Here is a 25,947-nt window from a genome sequence, read left to right on the forward strand (position 1 = left end):
TTTAATCGAGTTGAAAGGCTGATGAAGGAAGGTAATTCCGGGGTGTTATTGGATGAAGTGGAGTTTAAGAATCTGGTTAGTCGGAATAAGGCTATGACTTATTTGGTGGGGAAGGATTATACAAGCTCTGTAAGAAACACTTTGTTAAACCCACATGAAATTAGAAGACCTAATCCTTCTTCCTTTGGCTGAGACACCACATAAAAATCCAGTTCTCACCTTCATTCCCACAGCAGGACAACGTATATATATATATACATGAATGTTCGTAGTGTAATTTACCCTTGTTTTTATGTTCATGTGGTCTGCATCTTTCTATATTATAATCATTTTTGGGGTCAAATTCTATATCAATATCATGAGTTCTTTTTTTCTCCATGATGTTTTTCTTTTGAAGAAATGTAACTGGTTTAACTTTTGGTCTGTGTTCTTCTATCACAGATATCAGCATCTCTCAATTTGGGAGAGGAAGTAAAAAGGCCAAAAATAATCACTGAGAGTACGTGGAATTTTGAAATGTGAAATTTCTGTCAGTTGATTTAACTGTTGAAATTTCTTACATGTCATTCCAATACACACTTGTTTCTATTGGTTGTATTCCCAATAATTTGGGGCGCTTCATTGCTCTTGAACACTTGAAATTATTTTCCATTGAGCTGATAACCAAGCCAATGGCAGCTTTACAAGTTTTTCTTTAAAACGAACGAAGGTTTCTCTGAAGAAATGTGAATGCATTTGTAGCATTGTTGATTTATCATGTATATTTGACCACTTCATTTGGATAGGATTGTGATCGACCCTGTGATGCAGTTTCTCTGAGGTTACGAATTCCCTCGGATAGGTTCCAATGTGCAGCTTGGTTATGAGCGGATGCAGAATCAGTATTCATAATTATTACTTCCATGAGCTCCTTGTGTCCTTGGCATTAACATTCCCGCTAATGTGTTAATCTGAGCTGTGTGCATGAAGATTTTCAGCTATTCTATGAACTTAGAAAGCTTCTGCTCAGGGACTTCGGAAATGGACAATGGATCTGGCTTTAATTGGCCGGTGTCGGGCATAAATAAAAAATCGGACTCCTTTTTGGCGATAATAATACATGTCGATACTAGTACTAACAATGTATATGACAACGAGTTGAGCACAATAGAGATTCTTCTGATGGATTTTACAAAGAGAAATTGTTCTGATAATATGTAAGATTGTAATATAATGTTAGGTGGAGGGAGAAATAGGTAAATGAAAACGCACTTTTAAGTCCCAGAAGATATGTGGGACTATCACCCTATTTCTCTCAATACTGGGGTTTACAAAGACACCAACCCAGCTCAATCCTCAAGATATGAATTCCAATCAACAATATGTGGGACTATCAACCTACTGAGGTTTGCAAAGACACAAATTCAGCCATATCCTCAACATACGAATTCCAAACAATAATCATTACGCAGTTGTGCTTGAATGGCTTTCCCTTGCCAATCTCTTTTAGAAAGCAACAGAACACAACATAGAAGGGGAACTAATTAGATCCACAATGGGAAGAGTGGATTGAATAACACTACGTCGCCAATAAGTTACTGGGTTGCTATGTAGATGAACCCAAATGGAGTGAAAACAGTATATGCTTTCTATATCTGAAATTTGAGTGTGATTGGATCACCTGGGGGGACCTAGCTAACTAACTCACCCACCTTATCACATGAAAAGAAAGGGCATCTTAGAGACATTTATGACAAACAATATATGAGGTGGGTAGATAAACATTATTAGGGGGAATGTTTTCTGTGCCGGAAGCGCAGGCTGCGCCCAAACACATGGGGGTGGGCACAATGACCACCCTGCCCCCCCTGAGTGGCAGGCCCATGTGTCTGGGCACAGCCTGCGCTGCGGCATAGAGAACATGAGCCCTACAATGAATACCATTAAATTGGGTGGATGATCTAAGTTGTGTCCCTTGTGGGTGATGCAATTATATTTCCGTCTGAAATTTATTAATCACAATTAAGAGCTCTTATATAGTTTTGCTTCTTAGATCATGTTTTGCCATGACGACAGCTATTATCTGTAGGGTTGCTTCTAGAAAACATCCTAGCGTAACTGGATTGAGCTCCTCTCCTGTGCAGGACGATGTTCAGTGCACATCGTCCGGCTGAGGAGGCTTCGATCCACATGCCACTGCACCGGGATGCGTGCGATGGTGTGGATCAAAGCCCCCCAGCAGTACGATGTGCGCTAGACACCATCCGGCGCACTAGTGCACTGGAGAGGAGCCAGATCCAGCGTAACCAAGTAATGATTTTCAGGAAAGAAAAAAAAAAAAAAAAACGTATTCAGTGCACGAAGCTCCCGCCACTAGGGGGGGGGTCTGGGGAGGGTCATGTTGTAATGACTTTCAAAGTCCATGCAAAAAAAGGGTTTGGTTAAAGGTTGAAAAGTCCACCTTGAGAATACCAGCCTTAGGATAGGATAGCATAACTTAAGATTCTCCATTGCCCTCCAACACAGTGGGTCCATGTGTCTAAGAATTGGTACTGGTATCAAATGGTGGGATTGCTTACAACTTTTGTAAGGCTAAGGCACAATAATAGGGGAAAGGAGATACGAATCCAGGGTTTGGTTAGGGGAAAGCAATTTTACATTTGAGACTGAAATATCAAATGACTTCAATTACCTATCCTCACCCTTTTCTAACTCCACATACCTTTCTTGGGTTGTTAATCCAGAAGTTCTTAACTTGACGAGTAATTGATAGAGATGATCTTCACTCACCATTAACATGACTGTTTTGAAGGTGGAGAACCCTCATTTTTGTTCCCTATTCCCTTGCACATAAACACATTCCCTCCTTCTAAATTGTTTAGACCCATCACACCCCCCCCCTATCAACTCGTCAACTCTTGAAAATGGATTTTAAAAGACAAAAGTTTTCCTTCACTCTTTGTCCAAGGTGATTTTACGTTTTGATTTCGTTCCTGCAATAGTGAATGTCATCATTAACTCCCATATCTAATTAGATTAGATCCCGTGGATTAAGGTTCCCTCTTCACCGCGTGGTTAAGGGAAACTCGAATTAGAAGGTCATAATGCACAAGTAATGTAATATCGATTATAAATCACCACAATTCCTGGCTGTTTGGACTCTCTTGATCCAAACCGAGTAAGAGATATCCAAAATACTGGGAAGTCTAAGAGGAGGGACTGCAAGACCAGATCATGAAGAATATACATGTTTTCTGATACATTAATGGAGATGTAAAGGAAAAACCATGTTTTTATCCCACTTGTAATTTCCCTCTTTCTTGTTTAATGCTTCTTTTGTAAATACAGTAACGGCTAAAAGGAGATTTAAAGAACGAACTCTGCATTACAATAAGCAATTTGCTATGAATTTGGACCCCTTGCAGGGGATGAGCACTTTGACGTGCCTTTTCCACTTTGTAAGAGCACGTCATGATTAATTGATGCTAACTGTGACAAATTCTGCAAACACAAACCTTTTTCATCAGCAGCAATCAAAATTATCTTTTCTGTAGACAATTTGAACTTGTTGCATTAGACCTAGGGATGACAATATAGCGGGTTTCACTGAACTATATCAATGCCTTAAAATATTGCAACATGAGCACATCATCTGTGGATCTATCTTGCAAGTAGGAGTGTAGGAAGGTAGCTGAACAGACAGTGATGACAATAGTATATGCAGAAATCCCATATCTGAAAAGTTAAATAACTTCAAAATGCATTTCTTGGACTCAATTGATTGGTCTACCATATAGGAAGATCAACAACAACAACAAACTCAGCCTTATCCCAACTTAATGGGGTTGGCTACATGGATCCAAATAAAACAAAGTGTGAAAAACAGAGTTTTAACACCAAAAAAAAAAAAGAAAAAAAAAATGAAAGCAAATATGGGAAAAGAGCGATGGGGAAAGAGATGAGAGATGCGAGATGAACAGACTTACCTTGAAAGAGAAATTATTCAATGCGACGTTTAGAGGGGAATTGTTAAACTCAGCCAGGTCACCACATTCATCTGTCTGTGAAGTAGAAGAAGATTGTTATATCTAACAGAATGATATATACTACCAAATGACTGGAAGAGAGATTTAAATTAAACACTCCGCAAGAGAACTTTTTTATGATTATCCAAGCCATATTGAAGGAAAAGAAAAAAGGTTCAACATGGGCCACATCTAACTCAAAGTAATGAGCTCCTACAAAGTTGAACCAATGACACAAACTTTAATGCAACATTGTTCAATGCAGTAGTTAACCTGTCAGTCAAACCAGTAACATGCCACCTGGTGGTCAAAACGAGCGGGTGATTGGGCCAGGTTTCAAATATTTTGGTGGGCGAGATTTCCCTCACCTTTTAAAGTGACAGGAAGGTGTACATTATGGACAATGAAATAAATCAATTATAGATGGAAGAACACCAATCAATCAGATAGAAAATCAGTATATTTTGACTGCATTCATTGATGAACACTGAATCTTGCAAGAATTTTTCTTGGATAGCATCTTGTAAGAAAGATTGGAATCTGGTTAAGGACTATGAGTTTGTTGAATTGAATTCAAGATAGGGGAGTGATTGGGCACACCCCAGAATTGATAAAAGGGGTGTATCCCACTTCCTCCTCGATTCTAAGGACGAAACTAACCCTCCTGCATTAAGATAAGATTTTTATTTGGGGGTAAAGATGAAGATAAGAATCCTATCTCTCTCTCACACACAGTTGGTGCACACCTTTTAAGTTTTAATTTAATCTTCTGTGAACATAGGAAGGGAGCCAAGCATCGCTATGGAGCCCTCCAGGGTATTAGCCAAATTCTTCCTCAAGCACCATTTGCAGAACTGTATCAGAAGTCCAAATGACGTGACAACAACCCATCTGATGAAATCAAACAGATTGAATAGTCACGCACTGCTGCTTACCCTTCATTCATCGACAGCATTGCCACCAAAGGCACGTTGATCCTTTCACCTCCTTTTGTGTTCAGATTTTCCTTCCTGAGATCTTTTTTGACAAGTCCAATTCCCAACCCTAATCTAACCCTCGGGGAAAAGCTTCTTCCATGTCCCTGATCTGGATTCTCCACAACTTACCTTTGATGCCGACCAAAACCTCCACCATTTCAACCATTACAGCTATGGCCCTTTTGGTCATTCCCAAGCCTGCTGCCAGCAGATTCATAGGAGGAGCTAATGTGGTAGCAGCAAGGCATAGAGGTTGACATCAAAACATGTAGTGGTGTTTACAGGATAAGTTTCATCCTCAGAATGGGAGGAAATGGGGTGCGCCCAATTCATTTTCCTATAATTTGAGGGCATTCATTGATAAATACCAACTCCCTGTGGCACAAGTAGCTGACCCGTCAACTATTTTTCTTGACAGCCTTGGCAGTATCGTCATAAATTCAAAACATAGCATCCAACTGTCCAGAGCTATATTAAGCTAGTAGATATCATATTTTTTGGGGTGGGGGGGAGGTGGGATCATATAATCTAGCTCATATCACACTCTAACTATGAATGTTAAACTAACTAATCAGACTTCTAACTCCTATTTTTGGCTATAGAAAAGTAAAATAAATAAAGACAGAAGTAACCCTAAATTAGTATGGATTACTTAACCCCATTACTATGTTTTATAAACCAGAAATAAAAATCCCAAAGCCCATCTATACTAATGCATATGACCAAATTTTATTTAATTTCTTCCCCTTTTTACTTGAGAAAAATCCTCCTGTGAGAAGGAATATCAGTTTATTGTAACCAATTGATCTGCATGGATCTATTATGAACCCACTGCAAGAAAAAAAATCTCAACATCAATTAAATTAAAGAAAAAGATATTCCTCATGTTAAGAAGTTGGTCGATACATAACGTTCTCACCTCAACTCCAGTATCTGAGTGAGAATCAGTTCTGTTAGAGGCATAATCACTGCAGTTTTGGTCTTCATGTATCCCATTAGAAGTTTGTGAAAACCTTGACATAAAATAGCTTGTATCATCTGCACCCCCAGGGTTTGGTACAAAGACAGCCTAGAGGATATACAAAATGGAAAATCAGGCATTGGTGATGATAAGAAAAATGGAAATTTCTTTAAAATATATATATTTTCTTAGAAAAGGATAAACAAACTGAAAGAGAATATTTGCAAACAAGAAATAATGAACTTTCAATAAACGTGCACCAATGATGTCCAAACAGTTAATTTCAACTACACTATGTATCACCAGATGATATGATTTTCTACATCTTTTGGGAATGGAGATCCAAGACTCAACCAAGCAACAAAGTGTGCTAGGGTGCACTAGAAGGATTGTAACACATATTTAAAGACAAATATTAAAAGGTATCTTGTGCCAACATTTCCTCTCTATCTAAGTCAATATTTTCTGCTAAAACATGAGTTCAGCTTACATTACTTCATCTAATTTTCTTTCAGATCTCCTACTTTCCTTTTCCAAGCCTTCAATTTACACCCAATTACTCACAGCCATTTGTACAGACATCCGTATGTATTGCAAATGAGCATACCATCTCAATTGGCCTTCCCTCATCTTCCATAGAGTTTGGATACCATCAAGTTCTTTTCATGTCTTAATTTTTAATTTAACATTCATAGTCTTGGGTCCAATCACCCTTTTGATATACACCAATGAGACCAACTTTGCTACCACTGGAAAGACATTTGATACTGTACATAGTTCAATACTTCAGAAAGGATACAACTCAACTCAACTCAACTCAACCTTATCCCAACTAATGAATTCAGTTACATGGATCTTCTTTCTCCAACCAGCCCTATTCAAAGACATACTTGTTACTAGGCCTAAGCTATGGAATATGGATATCTTTCCACAGTATTTCTCCTAGGGTCAATTTCGGCCTACCCCTGCCTCTCTAGCACCTCTAATCTGAATCATAGCACTACTCCTTATTGAAACATTCAAATGCCTCCATTGTACATGTTTGTGCCACCTCAAACGACATTCTCTTAACTTATCATGTATCGGAGCTACTCTTAAATTAGCCCTAATTTATTCATTCCTTAATTTATCTTTTCTAATTATACCACTCATCCATCTCAACATCCTCATTTTAGCTACACTAAGTTTGTTTATATGTTGTTTCTTCACTGCCCAACATTTAGCTCCATACATCATTGCAGATCGTATAACTATCCTATAAAATTTTCCTTCGAATTTTAAAGGGATACGTCAATCATACAACACTCGAGACACACCTCTCCACTTCATCTACCCTGCTCTAATTCTTCGTGCAACATCATACTGTATTTCTCCTCCTTTATATACGATTGAACCTAGGTACCTAAAATTATCACTTTGCGGTATCTCCCTATCATCAATTAGGAAACATATCAAAAGTGATCAATTCGTAGACAAACATAATCATTTCTATCAAATCTTCAGTCCATGAACTCAAATAATACCAAAACTATTCCTGCCGTGGTTTCGAGGAACTGATGACCCTGATCAGGATTAGGAGGTATCGATCCGATCCATAATGGATTAGCTGATTGAATGTGTGCATTGGCTGATCCAACCTGGATCAGATCAGTATCGCTCAGGAATGTTCCGAAATCTAATCCCAATCCTCGAATCTCAGCTGTTTGGCATTGTACCCAGGATTGTAACCCTTGCCAGGATTCAATTGGATCCAAGGTGTGCAAACGGGCCGGGTACAGAATAAGGTCTCAGCCCCAATCCAGATCCTGGTTTAGTCTATAGTTGGAATTTCAATTCCATGAATCTGTAATAAAATGTTCAAATTGTTGGGGTTCCACGCGGTAGACGGAAAAAAATAGTCCCACATCAGATATGAATAGGGATGTGGGTGAGTTAATAGGTACTTGGGCACCCTCTCCTTAAAGGCTAGCTTTTGAAGATGAGTTCTACCCAAGTCCCTAACACAAATTGCATGTGCAAATATAGAAATATTATCCCCCCCCCTCGAAAAAATAAAAGAAAAGAAAAGTACAATATATGGAAGTGAAAAGAATAAAATAAGGGCACCAAGTGAATTTCTCAATCACAAAGACTCAGATTCATATATAGCATACATTACATCAAAATGACTTATATCAGCATCCTTTTTTTTGGGGGGTAATAAACTGAATATTCAAAGAAGCCCAGAAATACAAAGAAAAGCCCCAAACAGGGAAGAGAAAATAAAGCACTTAACAACCACTTAGAGGAGGGACAGAAATGTTCCAAGAAGAGGCAATGTGATGATTCCTTGGGGACTCCACCCTGGGGCCAAAGGAGTGACCAATCTTGGCTTTGATCTCGAAGGAGATGGCTTCCCATATCTGGACAATTGTCCTGGATTTGGTGGCCCATATTCTTAAATTGCATTCCCACCCAGGGAACTCCAGCATCTTTTTATCAGGAATATTATCTCCTGGATACAGGATACAGGATTCAGTGCCAAATGGCTCCCATGATTAAATGTCTGGATTTTTCCATGCTGAATTGCTAATCATGGTCTTCACATGTCCATCTCAACATCCTCATTTCCTATGCTACCTGGACATTGTATAATAGGGGCCAAAACCGCATCTGATCAGCGTGGACACTGACACTCTGGTTTGTCCTTTACAATAGGTTATTTTAACTTACTAAAAACAAAAAAAACAAAATTTTTTTGGGGGCAGGGGAGAATTGAAGAAATTAGGGAGTGCCCCACAATCTACAATAATAAGTTACAACTACCATTCAACATATATGTGTAATACAAATAAGTTATTACTACTTTCAACATGTATAATACAAATAATGCATGTGTGGGGATAACATATATAGAACTTTTTACAGTATGATAACCAGTTAATATTAAAATATATAAAAATTGTAATACCCTGAGTCCCTGAATCCTATCATTATTCAGGGGGACACCAAGTCAGCCACCTTGTTCCATGTCTGATTAGCATATCCGAACCCATATCCATGCGATGTAGCTCATCTCAGTCACATTCACTCCACCGGATGTCAGGTTCGTTAATTTCCCAACATTCTGTTCAAAAGCATGGCTGGTCTCGTATGATAGTATGGATGATGCAAGAATGATGACCATCACTCTTCCTCACGGGGATTATTTATCATGAATTTGTAGCATCTTAAGACAGATTGCCAAATTGATCTAACCATATTTCTGCTACCATGTAAAATGATTATCCAACCTAAAGAAATCACTGTTAGGCTAGAAAACTAGGCACATATACCTACCTCAGATCCCTCGATTCCATTCTAACATTGTAATGATATTAAATGTTTCATTTTACAGTGCAACAATAGCCTCATAGTTTAAGCGAAATGCCACTGAAAAGTTTGAATTCAAAATTTCCTGATTTTCCACAAAACAAGTTTATTGTGCAACAGTATCAAGAGTTTGTGTCCTTACCTTTTGCAAGGCAAGGGTGTCCCAATTAATTCCCTTGAAGAATGGATGCACTTTTACCTGTAACAAATTCCAAGCAGTAAGTGAACAAAATCAACAGCACATTACTCATTTTCTTTCAGGACTACAGGATACAGTGACGAAAAAAATATGTTGGTGACCAATGCTAGATACACAGATGGTGGAAGACAACCCCCGATGCTCCGTTTGCTCCTAGTCGCAGATCCGGGTTCTGAGTAAGAAGCCTGCAAGGACAGAATATGAAGAGTACTGTAAACAACATTATATAATGAAGATGTATTCTGTAGCATATCAAATTTAGGTAAACGAAGGTGCAGGACAGGAGATTGGAAGCATAACCTACCATCAACATACAAGTACGATTCAAAATCAAAAAGTTGTACCCAAGAAGGGATTGATTCTTTTTTGCATCCATTAACAGATAACAGAAGATATATGGATACATACTCAACTCAACTCAACCTTATCCCAACTAATGGGTTCGGCTACATGGATCCTTTCCCTCCAGTCAGCTCTATTCGAAGCCATACTTGTTACAAGGCCTAAGCTATGCATGTCTTTCCTCACCACTTCTCCCAGAGTCATTTTAGGCCTACCCCTGGCTCTTTTAGCTTCTTCAATCTGAATCAAATCACTCCTCCGTACTGGAGCATCTAAAGGCCTCCATTGCACATGTCCATGCCACCTCAACCAACTTTCTCGCAGCTTATCATGTATCGGAGCTACTCCTAATTGAGCATAATTTGTTCATTCCTTATTTTATCCTTCCTAGTTTTACCACTCATCCATCTCAAAATCCTCATCTCAGCTACACTAAGTTTATCTATATATGTTGTTTCTTAACTGTCTAACATTCAGCTCCAGACATCATTGCCGATCGTATAACTGTCCTAAATTTTCCTTTTAATTTTAAAGGAATTCGGAGGTCACACAACACTCCAGACGCACCTCCCCGCTTCATCCATCCTATTTTAATTCTTTGTGCAACATCATCCTCTAAGGATACATGAAGGTTAGGAATTATCAAGGAGAAAATGAAACTCGTTGGTTTTTCACATCTATTGCTTTACATTGCATTTAAGTTTTCTAGTAGAAAGTGGAAATTACAAGTTAATGCCCTTAAGGTGCCCTTTCCATCACAAAATGGTAAGAACAGCAATACTGATTAAATCCCTGATATTTGGTGGATTTGGTCCAGAATGTAAACCTCACCCTAAGGTTCAGAAAACAATCATAGCTTTTCACACAAAGATCAATGAAAATATGCAGGAAGTGAAAAATATCAAGCAAATGACAACCAAAGGTTATATTTTGTGTCACTGCATCTCCGTGCTCCATTTCTGTTCCAACCATATTCTCCCTTCTTACGGCCACCATCTTTCGCTTCTAATATATGTGCTATCGCTGAACAAGATCTTACACTGTAGTCTTGCAATATTGGAAACCCAAGTTTTTATGGGACAAACTAGGCAAACAATAGTATATCTCATTAGATGTTCAAAATTAATAATTTTGTTGCAACTGACCTATTAATCAAGTCTTGGGCCTCAAATGACATGTCGCTCGTAACAGAAGGCCAAGGGATTTTCCCGTTTAGGATGCTCTCAAAAATTATCTGTGCAGCCAAGAAACAGTGGAAAGGTTAATAAAGCTCCCGATACCTTGCTCTGTCCAACTTCTTTGAAAAGACTACACACAGAAACATAGTCCATATTCTAAAATAGTATGTCTCATTAGAAGAAAACCTCGAATATCAATGAAATCAAGGTGCCTAACAAAGAAATTTCAAAACACAAGACTATCAACATCTGAAACTCAACAAGATTTCAACTTAACATAACGTACACTGTCAGTTAATGGTTAGTATAATAACCAAAGTCTGGCGCACCTCGATTTTTTACATGCTTGCCACTAAAATAAAAGACATTATCATCCATTTCAGATCAATTTCTACACCTTCCATTAGTACATTATCATCATCAATATTAGTGAAAGTTCTTCCTCATTCAGTTTCCAAAAGAAATGCATCTCACCTGGATGCCTTCTTTTAGCCACATTAAGGGCTGATATAGTCAATCTACCATTGGAAATACAGGCTCCCCTTGGATTGTCTGCATATAAAATTTCATGGCTCATCTCAATCATATGGACACTGATATAGGAGGTGTTGCAGAATAATTTCTAAATAAAAGGGAGAGAACCAAAGCAAAACAGGGGAGGAGAGGTGTCGATCGGGTCTAGTTCACAGGGACAAATTTCAGTCAAGATTTTCAAACCTTTTGGGTTGTTTGACATAATGATTGTCCAGAAACAGAATTGGGGAGGAGTAAGCAGGTTTGAGTTGCACAGTTGTCAAGGTGGCAACGCAACCCAAGGCGGTGGAGGGGTGACTAAGCGCTTAGGCGATAAGGCGCCCAAGTGTTATTTTTTATTTCCCCTCTTTTCTAACATTATTTAGTATGCTACAATATATAACTTATATCATCAAAAATCAACATTAAGCTACAGCAAGTCATCAAAAATCAACATTAAGCCACATCAAGTCCTCAAAAATCAATATTAAGCCACATCAAGTCATCAAAAATAAACATAGAACTAGAAGATAGAAGAACCGGAGAAGCAAGCTATTGGAAGTTTTAAACAATCAAAACATACATTTAGTTTATACTGTTCTTAGAAAATATGATCATATCTATAAGTAATTAAACTACTCTCGATTTAGAGAAATGTTCTTGTTCTCTAAGAAGTTTGATTGGTCAAATGATTTTATTTTTACATGAGACTTTTTGTATTAGGTAGAGCACAAAACCAGCTTTCCGACAAATCCAAGATTGCTTCAATCTGATTTATATTGATAGAGTTATGTTTTGGTCAAACCTTATTTGGTGCGCAAATGTTGTCAAAATCGCTCTAAATAAAAATATCTTTTTAGAGATCAAAACAATTGAATTATTTTACCGCTCTTTTGGTTTTTAGCAATGTTTTACCATATTAAGATTTATGGAATTTTTAGATTTGAGAAAAATCCCATCATTAGAAAGTTGAAAATTGCACCCACCGCCAAAAATTCAGTTTTTGTTCTTGAACTAGGGGGTTGACTTTTTATCCTTTTGGAATTTGATTTTTTAAATATTTTTATTGAATTCAAATGGCGGTATTTGCTTATTTATAAATAATATCTTAAGTAAATGAAATAACAAATAATATTTGGCATAAATAAGGGCCAAACTTAGTTTGATGCCACTAAAGCGTTCAATACCAATAAGGCGACAGTTGCCTAGACCCCACAAAATCCGTCTGGATGCCTAGGCGGCTCCTTGACAACTATATTGAGTTGTTTTTTAATCCACCCCAAGCCAGCCCAGATATTCCGCCAGTTGTATTTTCCTGTTAACCTGGTTTTTCTAGTAAGAAAACCTCGTAGGATTTTTAACCACTACATAACCCTGTATCCAGTTATCCTAATTCTTCTAGTAAGAAAACTTTGTAGGCTTTATAGCCACCACATAACCCACCATCAAGTGGATTTTCTGACATCAAACCAGTAGAGTACTGATGTGACCATTTTAACCACTGGATAGAGTGAATCAGCCATTTTTCAAATTCCAAAGCCAAACAAAATCATATGCCGACCTTGTTTTGAACCTTTGCTAGCTGTCCGGATCTTGACAACGATTAATCTCTCAAGTGCTCCACATGTTGTAATGCTTGTGGACTAAAAATTACCAGACAAAATTTGATGCCAACTAATTTGCAATGTGACCAATATTTAGATCTCTTAGCGTGAATAAAAAAGCAATTCCTCACTTGCGTCATTGTTGTTGTTGTACAAGAGCATTAATATATTATAACATCAAATAGCAGACAGTCAAAATTAAGTAATAGTAAAAGAATTGTTAAAAAAATGCCACAATATGATTTTTTGGCTTCTGAAGGACACTAAGTAAAGAGTTTGTTTCAATCTTGAGGAATTTGGGAAGTTGAAATGAATTCTTTATGACCCAACCAGGAGAGATTGATAAACATTATGATTTCTATGCTCCTCTCTGACTTACAAAAAGAACAAATGAGCTATTGACTTATCAACTGGCAACTAGTCAACTAGGCAGTCTAATTTACAGTGCCTGGCATGTATCAGCAACCATACCCTAGTAAAGTTGAAAAGTCAATGATAGCCAAGTTGATTAACTACTTGTTGCCAAGCCAACACTTGTTGTCTGATGGTGTGCAAACAACTTCAGATAAGGCACCACCAGGGTGAAAGTTATAGTATTAAGCATGAGCATCAAGGGGTTTGAGCCTTTAAAGTTATGCCACTAAAATCTTTCTAGATTTGTCCCTTTAGGTAAGCCTTGTAGCAGCAGAGAAACTTGCAACCAGTACTTACCAAGCTTAAGAAGAGAAAGAGAGGAGGAGGAAGAGAAAAGAGAGAGAAGATAATATCGAAGGAGAGGAAGAGAACCCCTAGAGCCACGGTAGGATTCAGAATGATCCTATCGTGGCCTAGGCCAATAAGTTATATTGTCATTAAACTTAGAGTTCAACTAGGAGTTAATTACATATAGACCCAAAGACAAAAACACATAAAAATAAGACTCGACTAGACCAAACATAACCAAACACTACTAGCTAACAAGACTAATCTCGACATAACAAGGGGAACTTCCCCCTCACGGTATACATTTTACACTCCCCCTTAAGCTGGAGTATATATATCTTCCATATCCAGCTTGGAACAACCACTAAGAAATGCAGGCCTAAACAGCGCCTTAGTGAACATATCGTCATGTTGATCGCCTAAGTTGACAAATGGAGTAGAGATCAGTGGTATGAAACATTATGGGAAGCTTGTAGTTCAGATTCAATCAGGGTTATCCTGAGTGTAAACACCCTTGGGAATTTCTGGCTCATGTCTAGTGCCTTAGTGAATATATCGCCATGTGTGCCTTAATATTTGAAAGGTTCTCACTCCAGCAGTTTCCTCCACCCCATCAGTTGGGCTTCCATCTGCCTTCCCAAAAACAAGGGGGGCCTCAGCTTGCGAAGAATCAAAGAGGTGAATAGTGTCGGTATCCTCAAGTTGATCTGGAAGATAGTGGCTAAGAAGTAAAGTATTTGGATGGATTGGATCTACTCTGGGTTGCTTCGAAATGACTGTATTTGAACTGTGCCCTCTTATCCTGAGGCCTCATGGGTCTAGAGAAAAATCTTGAAGCTTTACCCTCTTGCTTTTGGGGCTGTTACCTCTAGGATTGATGATGGTGCATCTACTAGTCTTTGGCTTGACTATTGGCACCCCCAGGGTGTTCTCCTCCACTCTGTCAGAGCCAGATCCATTTATAGTATGGGCTTTTGTAAGAAGTCCCTAGTTATGGACATTCTCAGGCCTGATGGTTGGGCTCCCTCTGAGTCTTCCTCTCCCCTAGTGACCGTAATTTGGAGCGCTCTTCCTTCCATCCCCAGAAGGCCCTCAGGTTCTGGTGATGTCATTGTTTTTTAGCACAGTTTACAGAGCACTGTGGTTGTCATTATTGTCAACACTGCCATCCAGACAATCAGGTGAGCTGTGAGCATGTGTTAGTGTTCTTGATGGTCAACACACTCACTCAGATGCGCTGAGATGCAGGCATGTGGCATGTGGATGGTCAGTCTGAAGATGATGTAGAGCTGCTATGAGGGCAGTAGGCATGGTTGTGGGCTGGTGGCAAGGGTTGAAGGTGGAGTACAGTGGGTTGTAATTGCACTTTGCATGAGCAGTACCTTCATGAGAGTTTTGAGATGTCTCCAAGGAAGAATCTGTAAATGCTCAAAACTAAAATACTCTTGCCCTATGAAATAGCTTTCCAATGCCTCAAGAAGTAAGTCAATCCAAGTCTGGATTAGGGAGATATAATCTCAACTGTAGTTGTCGCGCATGATGTCCAAAATGTTAATTTTACTATGTGCAGCTGGTTCATGGATTTTTTAAGCTACCCTATAGTTGGAATTTGTGAAAGCTTGAAACATAAGAAATGTAGATCTCTGAGTCAGCTTTCCACCAGTTGAAGAATTGCGGCAGTCAGATTCAAGATGAGAGAGATAATAGGCATTTCCGTATTGTCGAATAGTGTTGGCTGCATCATGTGGTAGCAGCGCTGCCCAAGCCACTTCAGAGCAGAATGTTTTTGCAACTGGACTTTTTCGAGTTGATATTTGAAGGTGATGCATTGATATAAACATGAAAGTTGGAGTGTTTTTCCCAGGATCTTTCAAATGGCACTGAAGTCAAGTCATTTGTGTTGAGGTTTTGGTGTCTTGACTTCTGATGATGGACTGCTGTGTGTGAAGTCAAGTCATTATCCTGTTCCTATAAGCGATCTTTTTTAAGGACTATATGGATATTTCGGTAAATTTCCTGTATAGGGTTTCACTATAAACCTGTAGCGAGAGTTCTTTCTCTGTATTGAAAAATCTGAGAGAGGTGTGAGGAACGAGCGACTGTAACCCTATTCTCCATTGATAGTGAAACAAATCTCATCTCACCGAGGACGTAGGCAATCTTGCCGAACCACGTAAATCTTTGTTCATTGTGTGATTGTTGTTTGCGTTTCCATTATTCTCTGCATCGTGTTAGGTTTTACAATTTGGAGGTATACAGAGAGAGTCACATATATGGCAATATGCATGGTTCATACTGTTTTTAGAGAACTGGCTGTGCATATACATTTGACTTCGGGTTGATTTTTCAGCACCGTACTGTGTTCTGTGCAAATGTGTAAAAGTAAAAAACTTTGACCCATTGAATGGAGATTCAAATGCTTCAAGTCTTGCCTTGGTCGGAGTTCAGATATGGGAGAAATTGTTTCAAATGTCCATCCCAGAGCTATGCCCAAAATACTCTGTTTGCATATATAGAAAATTGAAGCGCGTTTTTCAAGGTATTCCTCACTACCTTGGTTGAAGTTCAAAACATGAATGTTGTAGATCTTTAAGACTTCTTTCCAATGCCGCAGGAGTCAAGTCAATCTGATATCGGAAGAGTGAGATATGGTCATTTTTCTGGCAGTGCACAGAAACTGGTCCAACCACATGCAGTTTGACCGGGGCAGAAATTGGGCTCGTTTTTGTCACATTTAAAGAAGAAATGGTAGAAAAAGCTGGAGAGAACAGAATAGAAATAAGGGAAGAAGAGAAGAGAATTGAGAGAGGAAGGATAAGCCTCAATCGAAAAATCCTAAGTCATTCTTGAATGCTACAAGCTCCATCAAATGCAAGAAGATTTGTGGTTGAAGAAATTCTTTGAATATCTAGCTGGGATTAGAGAAGAAAAGAAGAAAAGAAGCTCATTTTGAAGAGGATAAAGAGAGGGAGAACTTGGGAGAGCTTCCATGTGTTTATCCTATTGCTATTCACCATTCTTGGGAGGGTTATTGGTCTATTGATAGTTCCAAGAAGGTGATTAAAGAATCCATTGAAGAATTGTCTAAGGTTTGAGTAGAGAAAGAGGGTTTGAGAAGAAGAGAAAGGAAGAAAGAAAGAGAAGGAAGAGGAGTACTTCACTGATTGAAGACGTTCAATCTATGGCATCTCTGGGGGTTACCCGGTTATGTAGGTAACCCCTTTGCAATCCCTTTTATTGTAATTGACAGTAGGCTAGGTGTCTGTGTTTTTGCCTGACTCATTATTTGTAAGCCATTGGGTAGGATTTGTACATGTTGAAGAGCCTGGGGTAGGTGCTCCCTAAACTAGGGGTGTAGCTCTTGATCATGGGAGTGGTTGAATCATCCTATTGTGCATTATATAGAGGCCAGGTTAGGCCATTTGCATTGTGGATGTAGGCACACTGCTGAACCACGTAAAAATTTTGTGTTGTGGGTAATTGCTTGTGGGTTAATGTGTGTATACATGGAGAGCCTTTTCTACAGGATGGGTGTGCACACCAGGTAGACCTCGCCACAGGGAGTGTGTGTGCCTGTGGTTGAGAGGCAATGTGTGTCACACGATTGTATATGTGTGTGATTGGTAAAAAGGCCAGTGCCAACCAATCAGTTCTTGGCAAATGTGTAAGTGTGCTTGATTGAGGGTTGCCAAACATTATGACGGTGTTACTGAGCATCAGGGAAGTCATCACCTAAGATTGTGAAGTCTGAGGGAACAAGTTTTTAGTGTTCACTGATTCATCCCCGCAGTGACAATCTCAGTTCAACAATTGTTTGGTCTCTTTCTTCTGGCCTCTTCAGTTCCAAGTCAGTGTGGGACCTCATCATAGCTCGTGGCCCTCTGTCTCCTAGGCGTAAGTTCGTTTGGTTTAAGGGCCACATCCCCCAACACAGCTTCTCTGTTTGGCAAGCCTTCTCCAACTGCCTTATTTACTAGTACATCTCGGCCTCCCCTTCGTGCTGGCTTTGTTGGAATGCTCTTGAAGATGTGGATCATCTCTTCTTCGCCTGTCTGTTCTCCTCTTCGGTTTGGAAAGGGATTTTGGCTAAGTGTTGGCCTAAGAGAAGGAGGATTCTGCCTTTCTCGAGCAAATGGATTTGGGTGGACATGTCTTTCTCTGGCAAGACTATCTTCAATATGGTGGGCAGATTGTCTTTTGGGGCTTCCATCTACCATATTTGGATGGAGCACAATCTCAGAAAATGGACCCAGAGCTCCAGATCTTTCCAGCAGATTCGAGACTCTAGATTTTGATGTCCGTAGTGAGGCCTCGATTTTTTACTCAAGGAGTGTTGATACTCCAAGGAACAGGCTCATTGTTGTCTCCTGGGGTCTCCCTCTCTCCTTCTTCAGCCCCTCCTCCCCCCATCTGAGGCATTGTTATCTTTCTTTCCTTTTGGTAATGAATTTTTTATTCACAAAAAAAAAGAAAAAGAATATGATAATATTTGTAAAACAGAAGCAAAAGAAATAATGAAACCAGAATGAAGCTAGGAATATTCAAGCACATTAGTGATACCTCAGGACGCTCAGCATTGAAAGGTGGAATTCCTGTTATAAGCTCGAATAGGATAATTCCCACTGACCACCAGTCTGCAGCATAACCTGCAGGAATGCTCGGGAAGGTAACTTCATCTGTCCATTATAATGGGAAAAGACCCAAATACAGATTTTGTCCAAACCATGCTCAGTTCCAAGAAGAATTTCAGGTGCCAAGTAATCAGGTGTGCCAACAGCTGAATCCCGACTTTCCTCTGGTTGTTGAGCATGTTCAAAAGAAGTATGCAGGTCATGGCCATTGAAAAAGGTAGTCTCATTTATCCCAGATCCAGACAAATCAACTGTGCGATTCATAAGGCCAATCTTTGATAGTCCAAAATCTGTAAGCTGGTAAGATAAATCACAATCAGGTATACCAATGACATAAATTTGCACATGAAAACCAATGTCCACACCCACTGGGTAAGAAGCTAGACAAAGATGAGTACTAAAAGTAACTAAAGCTTAAAAAACTTGATTCATCCTTCGGATTTATAATTACCTTAATATCTAAAATACATAATAAAGATAAATGTTTGATCAACATTCGTTTATATTATCAACCATTGAGTCATGAAAAAGCAAGGGGGAGGGGGAGGGGGAGGGGGAAGTGAAACTGTTCTAGAACATACAACACAACATTAGCATTATTTAAGCATGTTAAATGAAAATTCAGCATGATCATGGTTCATATGCCAGACCTTGATGTGCCCATCATGTGCAATCAATATGTTGTCTGGCTTCAAATCACGATGCACGATTCCCAGAGAATGGAGATACTCTAGAGCAAGAACCTAAAACAAAGGGTAATAATTATTAGGGCAAGAACAAAATGAGCATACTGCCATGCAAAAAGTTCTGAACAGAGACCAGTTCAGCAATATAGATACGAGCTACATCTTCCTCCAAGCAGCCAACATTTCTTTGCAAGGAGTACAGATCACCTCCATTGAGGTACTCCATAACCAGATAAAGGTTGTCTCTGCAGGTGAATGAATAGAAAAACCGGACCTACAGAATCAATGTCCAAAAATTATCAACTGTTTACTGCGTTAATCATAGAGGAAAACTCGATCAACTTCCTCCAAAGAGAAACTTTTCAAGATGGAAGCTCAATGCACCCTAAATCAAGGAACATAATAGCACATGGGACAGCTAATGTCATGGAAACTGCCTCTAAGATCTTCAGACAACAAAATTTATTTGACATTTCTCGAAAGTGCTAATACATAAGAAATTGAGAGGGAAAACATAAGTTCGAGAATTACCACGAACGGGTTTCGAACTGTAATTAATATGTTACGTTCTGCTAATATTCTCTCAATGTCATTTTTCCGTAACATATCTAATTTCTTGAGTACCTGCACACATGAACCTATTTATATCACCTCAAAAATATAAATACCGGTAATGAACAGATTTCAATAATCAAAGTACCAAAGAAAAAATCAAATGAGCTGTAGAATTCCCTGGATTTCATACATGTAAAAAGAGAAGGAATATTTTCTCAATATCTTTATCAGCAATCAATCTATTATTAGTTTTGTTGAGTTCATGAAAACCATTCATGCAAGATGGATCAAGTACTTTGAATACAGTCAACTATATCATGATTTATTTGTTACTAAGGTACAAGATATTCACAAAAAGTCATTACTATCAATAACAAAAGAAAATATACATCATGGATTCCTATACCATAGAGGAACTTTCATCCCAAATACTTATGTTCTATGAAGGAAAGCCCAATCCACTGTTCCTTAGTCCTTTGCAATTTTGGCATAACCATCTTTGTTCTGTGGTGGCTGTTCCTAACACAGTGAAAGACTTAATTAGCATGATCAGCTATTGGTGCACCTGGAAACAAGTTGATGCGTAATGCAAAGTAAGTCGGGCGTCGGGCTTCAGAGAAAGGATTCAGATTTCAAGATGTCCATGTCAGGGACCAAGTCATTTCCTGGGCATGCCAAACCATCCTGGGTGCTAAAATTCACCTACATTGGATTACAATTAGAAAAGATATTTAAAATATCCTTGTATGCTATGGAATTTTGGCTTGAAATTTTTTGTTTAGTCTCTGAACTTAGTTCTTTCTCAGTTATTATTTTTATTTTGTATTTATAGGTTGTGAGTTTTAGTCATAATCCCATCTTAAAGGGGCACTACATAAGGGGGAAAGTCCCAAACATAAAGATGGCTGTCTAGACTCTAAACCTCCCCTAGCAAGCTCTCAGCTACTGAATTAGCTGATCTCATCCTCCAATCAAAGGAAAACTTCCCTTGAGAGCTCAAAGCACAAACCCTCCTGATGAGAGAGAGAGAGGTACTTCCCCTCCCAACCAATTTTTAAGCTATTGAATTACCACTTTGGAATCACCTTTTGTTATAGCAATATGCTAAACCTGAATGATTGCCTTCAATTCAGCAGTGTGATCGAATCAGCAATACCCAATTGTACTAGAAGAAACCAACATAATCTCACCCTCACGATTTCTAAACACACCTCCAATCCATGCAGGCCCGGATTTCCTACTGAACTTCAATCTGTATTAAGGGAATTAGGAGGGGGGTGGGCATCCAAACATGCTGTACTAAATCAAGAGACACTAAAGAATCAGCTACCAATCCCCATGCCTGAAGAAGTAGTGCATGGATATACCATGTAAAGCTTCCAAGGTTGCCATCTATCTAGCCATTCACATCTTAATGCTCTCACAAACCTCCCAAGGATCTATGCCAATCCCAAACATCCCATTGTTCCTTTCCTCCCAAATAGTACATAAAGTAACCAAGAAAACAAATCTCCATATAAGTTTGCTCCCTTCTATCCACAGGGACGGTTTGTCAAGACTCCATGAAATCTTGGATACCATGAGAAGGATTAAAGTGTCAGAGTTTATGTAATAAGGGTATTTTAGGAACTAGGTTGTTGTCTTGTTGCCTTATATTGTAATTTCTCTTTTTCACCTTTTACCTCCCTAGGGAGGTAGGTGTATGCAATTTCTTTCATCTTATTAGTGAAGTAATATTGGTGTGTAGAGACAACTTTCTAACACAACATTGCACCATCATCTCTTCTTCTTCTTCTCCAACCTTTTATTTTCATCTTTCTCCTTGCTCTCCTACCTTCTTTAACTACCAACTTGGTATCAGAGCACTCTCCGGTTCTGGTTTGAGAGTTGTTCTACAAGCTCACCGCCTCCTCTCCCTCTCTTTGGAACCCTAGGTTACAAAGGGGTTCCAAGGAAGGGGCTGCTATGTGAAAACACTGAAGGAATCATGCCATATGTCTTGATGAAGACTATGGAAGTACAAATATAGGTATTCATGTAAAGATTTGGCTATTTGAATCTCAAATCAACAAAGGAATGTTCAAACTGGGTTACCGCCAGTCCGCCAGCCCCTGAGTTCATAGCTTGTCTCTCCTTCATCCTGCATTTGTTGAAGTTAAATCTTGGCTCATTGAAGTCACCTTTGGCTTCCCTTTCAAGCCCCCAAAAACCTGGTTGCAAAAGAAGAAAGCTCAAGGCCTGTAACTCATTTTTATGCTGCTGTTACAGTATCGCCAGTTCTGGAAACTTGTTCTGATTTCTCCTTCATCAAGCAATATATGGGAATGGGGCTGGGCTTGCAAGAGTCGCCCAAGGGGTGGCTTTCAACCCCACAAGGCCTTAGTTACTGAAGAGGTGAGTTGGTGCTCCTCCAAGCTGCCAGGTACCGTCAGATTTGTAGTTTTGCACTATTTCTTGCTCGAAATACTTTATATGGTGAGTTTGGTTGCTATTGGTTGGTGAGTTGCATCATTTGGGACTTATATGTTGTCATGGAATGAATTTAGATCATGAAGGTGTATGTGAGTTGGTTTTCTTCAAGTTTAATATGGTTACCTACTTGCTGATATTTTTTTCTGCATATTGAGAAGAATTTTTGGGTAAAGTATACTCCTCATTTGGTTTGGGTATCATCCCCACTTTCTACTTGTGTTCCTACATTATGTCAAAGGTCGGAGGAAGAGGCCAAGGGCCACCCCGAATAAATGACGGGAATAAATTCAATTGTGATCACTGTGGGAAATCTGGCCATACTAGAGAGAGATGTTGGATGCTTTATGGCTGCCACCCCTGGTATGCATGGCAACAGGAGATGGGGAGCCATAGCACACACTATGATGGCTGAGGTTGAACCTATGGGATATCTATCTGGACTACAAACAAACACCAGTTCTCTCACTCAGGATGATATTGTAGCGTTTCGCAGGGTTATGTCATATCTGGATAGCTCTTCTTCTATACCTACAATACAAGATTCTTCAGCTTCTACCTTACAGACCTCTACATCTGCTTCTTCCACTGCCTCTACTCTACGTAGGTCATTGACTCTGGAGCCACTGACCATATGACCGGCATATCTCAGTGTTATGATTCCTACTCTATCTGTTCTGGTAAGGAAAAGCTTAGGGCCATTGATGGTTCTCTTTCTTCTATCTCTGGTAAGGGTAATGTCCATGTCACTTCTTCTATTTCTCTTCACTCCGTTCTTCATGTTCCTAAGTTTAACACTAACTTCTTACTATGAGCCACCTAACTAAATCCTTGAATTGCTATGTCACTTTTTTTCCATCTCATTGTGTTTTCAAGGATATGGTGACAACGAGAATTATTGGCAGTGGACGTGAGGAAAAGGGACTCTACCTCCTTAATCCAGGAGCATCCCCCCTACCTACTGCTCAGTCCTACGCATGTGGGCGTAGTGACACCAGTACTGTTGACTCTATGATGTTGTGGCATCAACGTTTGGGCCACCCATCTTTCGGTGTTATTAAAAAAAAATTGCCACATTTGTTTTCTTCTATTCCTCTTTCCCATGTATTTTAGTGTGAATCCTGTTTGTTTGCTAAACATTGTTGTTCTCCTTATCCCTATCATGGTAATAGACCCAATATTCCTTTCCATATTGTGCACCATGATGTTTGGGGGGCCGCTCCCACTACTTCTTTGTTTGGTTATCATTACTTTGTTTCATTTGTCGATGACTATTCCCGGTCCACTTGGACTTTTTTGATGAAACAAAAGAGTGATGTCTACAATGCCTTTCAAAAAATTTATCAGCTGATTTTTACTCAATTTGGTACTTGAATTCAAATTGTTTGTTCTGATAAAGGGGGGGGGGAGTATATGTATGGCGGACTCCAAAACTTTTTTTACTGACAATGGCATCATCCATCAAGTTGCTTGTGTTGACACACCCCAACAGAATGGGGTGGCTGAGAGAAAAACTCGTCTCACTACGAGTCTCCTCTTCGGCATGCATGTCCACCTTTTGGTCTGATGCCCTTCTTACTGCTGCCTTTTTAACAACCGCATGCCCACTAAACTTCTTGGCTCCAAATCCCCTTTGGAAACATTGTCTCCCCATACTTCTGCTTTCTCTATTCCTCCCAAGGTGTTTGAGTATGTCTGCTATGTCCATGTCAATAAATCTGCTAGGACTAAGCTTGATCCCAAGGCCCTTAGATGCCCTTTCTTGGGTATTCATTCTGTTCCAAAGGCTACAAGTGCTACCATCCATCTTCCCGCCGGCGACTTCTTTCCAAAGACGTCACCTTCTTTGAGTATGTTCCCTTCTTTACTTCTCATCAGCATCCTCTTTAGGGGGAGAATAGTAGGAGTGAAGAGGCTACTGATGTCATCCCTTTTCTTCCCCCCATGCTTATTCATTAATTTCAAATTGATGTTGGGAAACATAAAGAGGTGGCAATTGTTGATATTTGTGATAATTCAGGTGTTGATACTGGTAAGGAGAAGGAGTTCACTATGTACAAAAGAAAGGGAAAGAAGAAGAAGACCTGCTAAGAGTCCTCTTTGGATCCACATCCTGAGATACAGCCTCCTCAGTCAGGTGACATCCTTTCTCTTCCTTCTGATGACATCCCTTCTCTTCCTTTTGATTTCGACCTTCCTATTGTTGTTAGGAAAGGAAAGAGGGCTTGCACTAATCCTATAGGCCAATTTGTTTCCTATGATGCTCTTTCTCCTATAGGTGTTGTCTTCAGTGTTGCCCTCTCTTCTATTTCCATTCCCAAAAATGTCACTGTGGCTATGTCTGACCCAAAGTGGAAGCAAGCCATGTCTATAGAAATGATGGCTCTTGAGAAAAATGGTACCTGAAAATTGGTAGATCTCCTCAAGGGAAGATTTCCAATTGGATGCAGGTGGGTATACACAATCAAGTATCGATCAGATGGTAAAGTCACCATGGTACAAGGCAAGGTCGGTGGCCAAAGGGTACAATCAAGTGTATGGTATTGACTATCGAGAGGCGCTTGCGCCTGTGGCTAAGCACAATTCTATAAGAGTTCTCTTATTATTGGCAGCCAATAGAGATTGGCCACTATATTAGTTAGATGTGAAGAATGCCTTCCTCCATGGTGACTTAGAGGAGGAAGTGTACATGCAGCCCCCTCCTGGCTTCAAGTTTCCTTCAGCTGAAGGGAAGGTGTGTCTTCTCAAGAAAGCTTTATATGGACTCAAACAGTCCCCAAAGGCATGGTTTGAGTGCTTCAGGCAGGCTATTCTGAAGAATGGGTATTCCCAGTTTGATGGGTATTCCTGGTTGAGCTTTATTGCACATTTGTGGATGGTAACTTAGTCACATGGAGAAGCAAAACATATCCTGTTGTAGCTAGATCCAGTGTAGAGGCAGAATTTAGGGCTATGACTCATGGAGTTTGCGAACTCATATGGTTGATACGATTGGTCCAGGAGTTGGGGTTTGATACTGAAGGACCTATGCAGCTCTACTGTGATAACAAGGCAGTTATAAACATTGCTCACAATCTGGTGCAACATGACAGAACATAGCACATCGAAGTGGATCGACACTTCATCAAGGAGAAGATAGACTGTAGTTGCATTTGCACCCCTTTTGTGAAGACTGGTGATCAATTGGCAGACATCTTCACCAAAGGACTCACTTCTCTCCAATTTAATGCCCTGTTATGCAAGCTGGGAATGCATGACATTTATTCTCCAGCTTGAGGGGGAGTGTTAGGGTATTTAGGAACTACTTTGCTGTCTTGTTGCCTTATATTGTAATTTCTCTTTTTCACCTTTTACGTCCCTAGGGAGGTGTATGTAATTTCTTTCATCTTATTAGTGAAGTAATATAGGTGTGTAGAGACAACTCTCTAACACACAACATTGCACCATCATCTCTTCTTCTTCTTCTCCAACCTTTTACTTTCAACTTATTCCTTGCTCTCCTACATTCTTTAACTTCCAACTTCAAGTTCAGACCAAATAAAGAGACCAAGTGGTCCCAGACTGCCCTAGAGAAAGGATAAAAGATGAGTAGATGACAGACGGATTCCCCAATCAACACATGGAGTAGGCAAACTTGAGGAAAAATACAGCTGCTATTCCCCCTTCTCTGCAGTCTATCCAATGTGTTTACTAATTTCACAGCTCACCTCCCAAGCCAGAGCTTTGTATTTCAGAGGAGCCTGAATTTTCCAAATCAATCTGAAAGGGTAGGCCA

The 25,947-nt window shown here is 39.5% G+C and overlaps 1 protein-coding gene across 4 annotated transcripts in view; it reads right to left on the reverse strand.

Annotated features, from left to right (window-relative positions):
• Window positions 1-3,200: 3,200 nt before the first annotated feature.
• LOC122639018 (probable serine/threonine protein kinase IRE4) overlaps window positions 3,201-25,947 on the reverse strand; it is a 34,679-nt gene continuing 11,932 nt past the window's right edge. For 2 of the 4 annotated variants that reach the window (XM_043831875.1, XM_043831857.1), the window contains 11 exons: window positions 19,680-19,772; window positions 19,282-19,422; window positions 19,113-19,205; window positions 18,555-18,759; window positions 18,392-18,477; window positions 10,980-11,068; window positions 9,626-9,677; window positions 9,436-9,492; window positions 5,901-6,050; window positions 3,966-4,040; window positions 3,201-3,480 (listed from right to left, as the gene is read on the reverse strand). In XM_043831875.1, the coding sequence (XP_043687810.1) occupies window positions 3,382-3,480; window positions 3,966-4,040; window positions 5,901-6,050; window positions 9,436-9,492; window positions 9,626-9,677; window positions 10,980-11,068; window positions 18,392-18,477; window positions 18,555-18,759; window positions 19,113-19,205; window positions 19,282-19,422; window positions 19,680-19,772 (1,140 nt within the window). In that variant the 3' untranslated portion in view covers window positions 3,201-3,381. The remainder of the gene's footprint in view (window positions 3,481-3,965; window positions 4,041-5,900; window positions 6,051-9,435; window positions 9,493-9,625; window positions 9,678-10,979; window positions 11,069-18,391; window positions 18,478-18,554; window positions 18,760-19,112; window positions 19,206-19,281; window positions 19,423-19,679; window positions 19,773-25,947) is intronic. The other 2 variants (XM_043831867.1, XM_043831863.1) reach the window with 2 other exon arrangements.

Source organism: Telopea speciosissima, chromosome 1, assembly GCF_018873765.1.
Source record: "Telopea speciosissima isolate NSW1024214 ecotype Mountain lineage chromosome 1, Tspe_v1, whole genome shotgun sequence".
Lineage (NCBI taxonomy): Eukaryota > Viridiplantae > Streptophyta > Magnoliopsida > Proteales > Proteaceae > Telopea > Telopea speciosissima.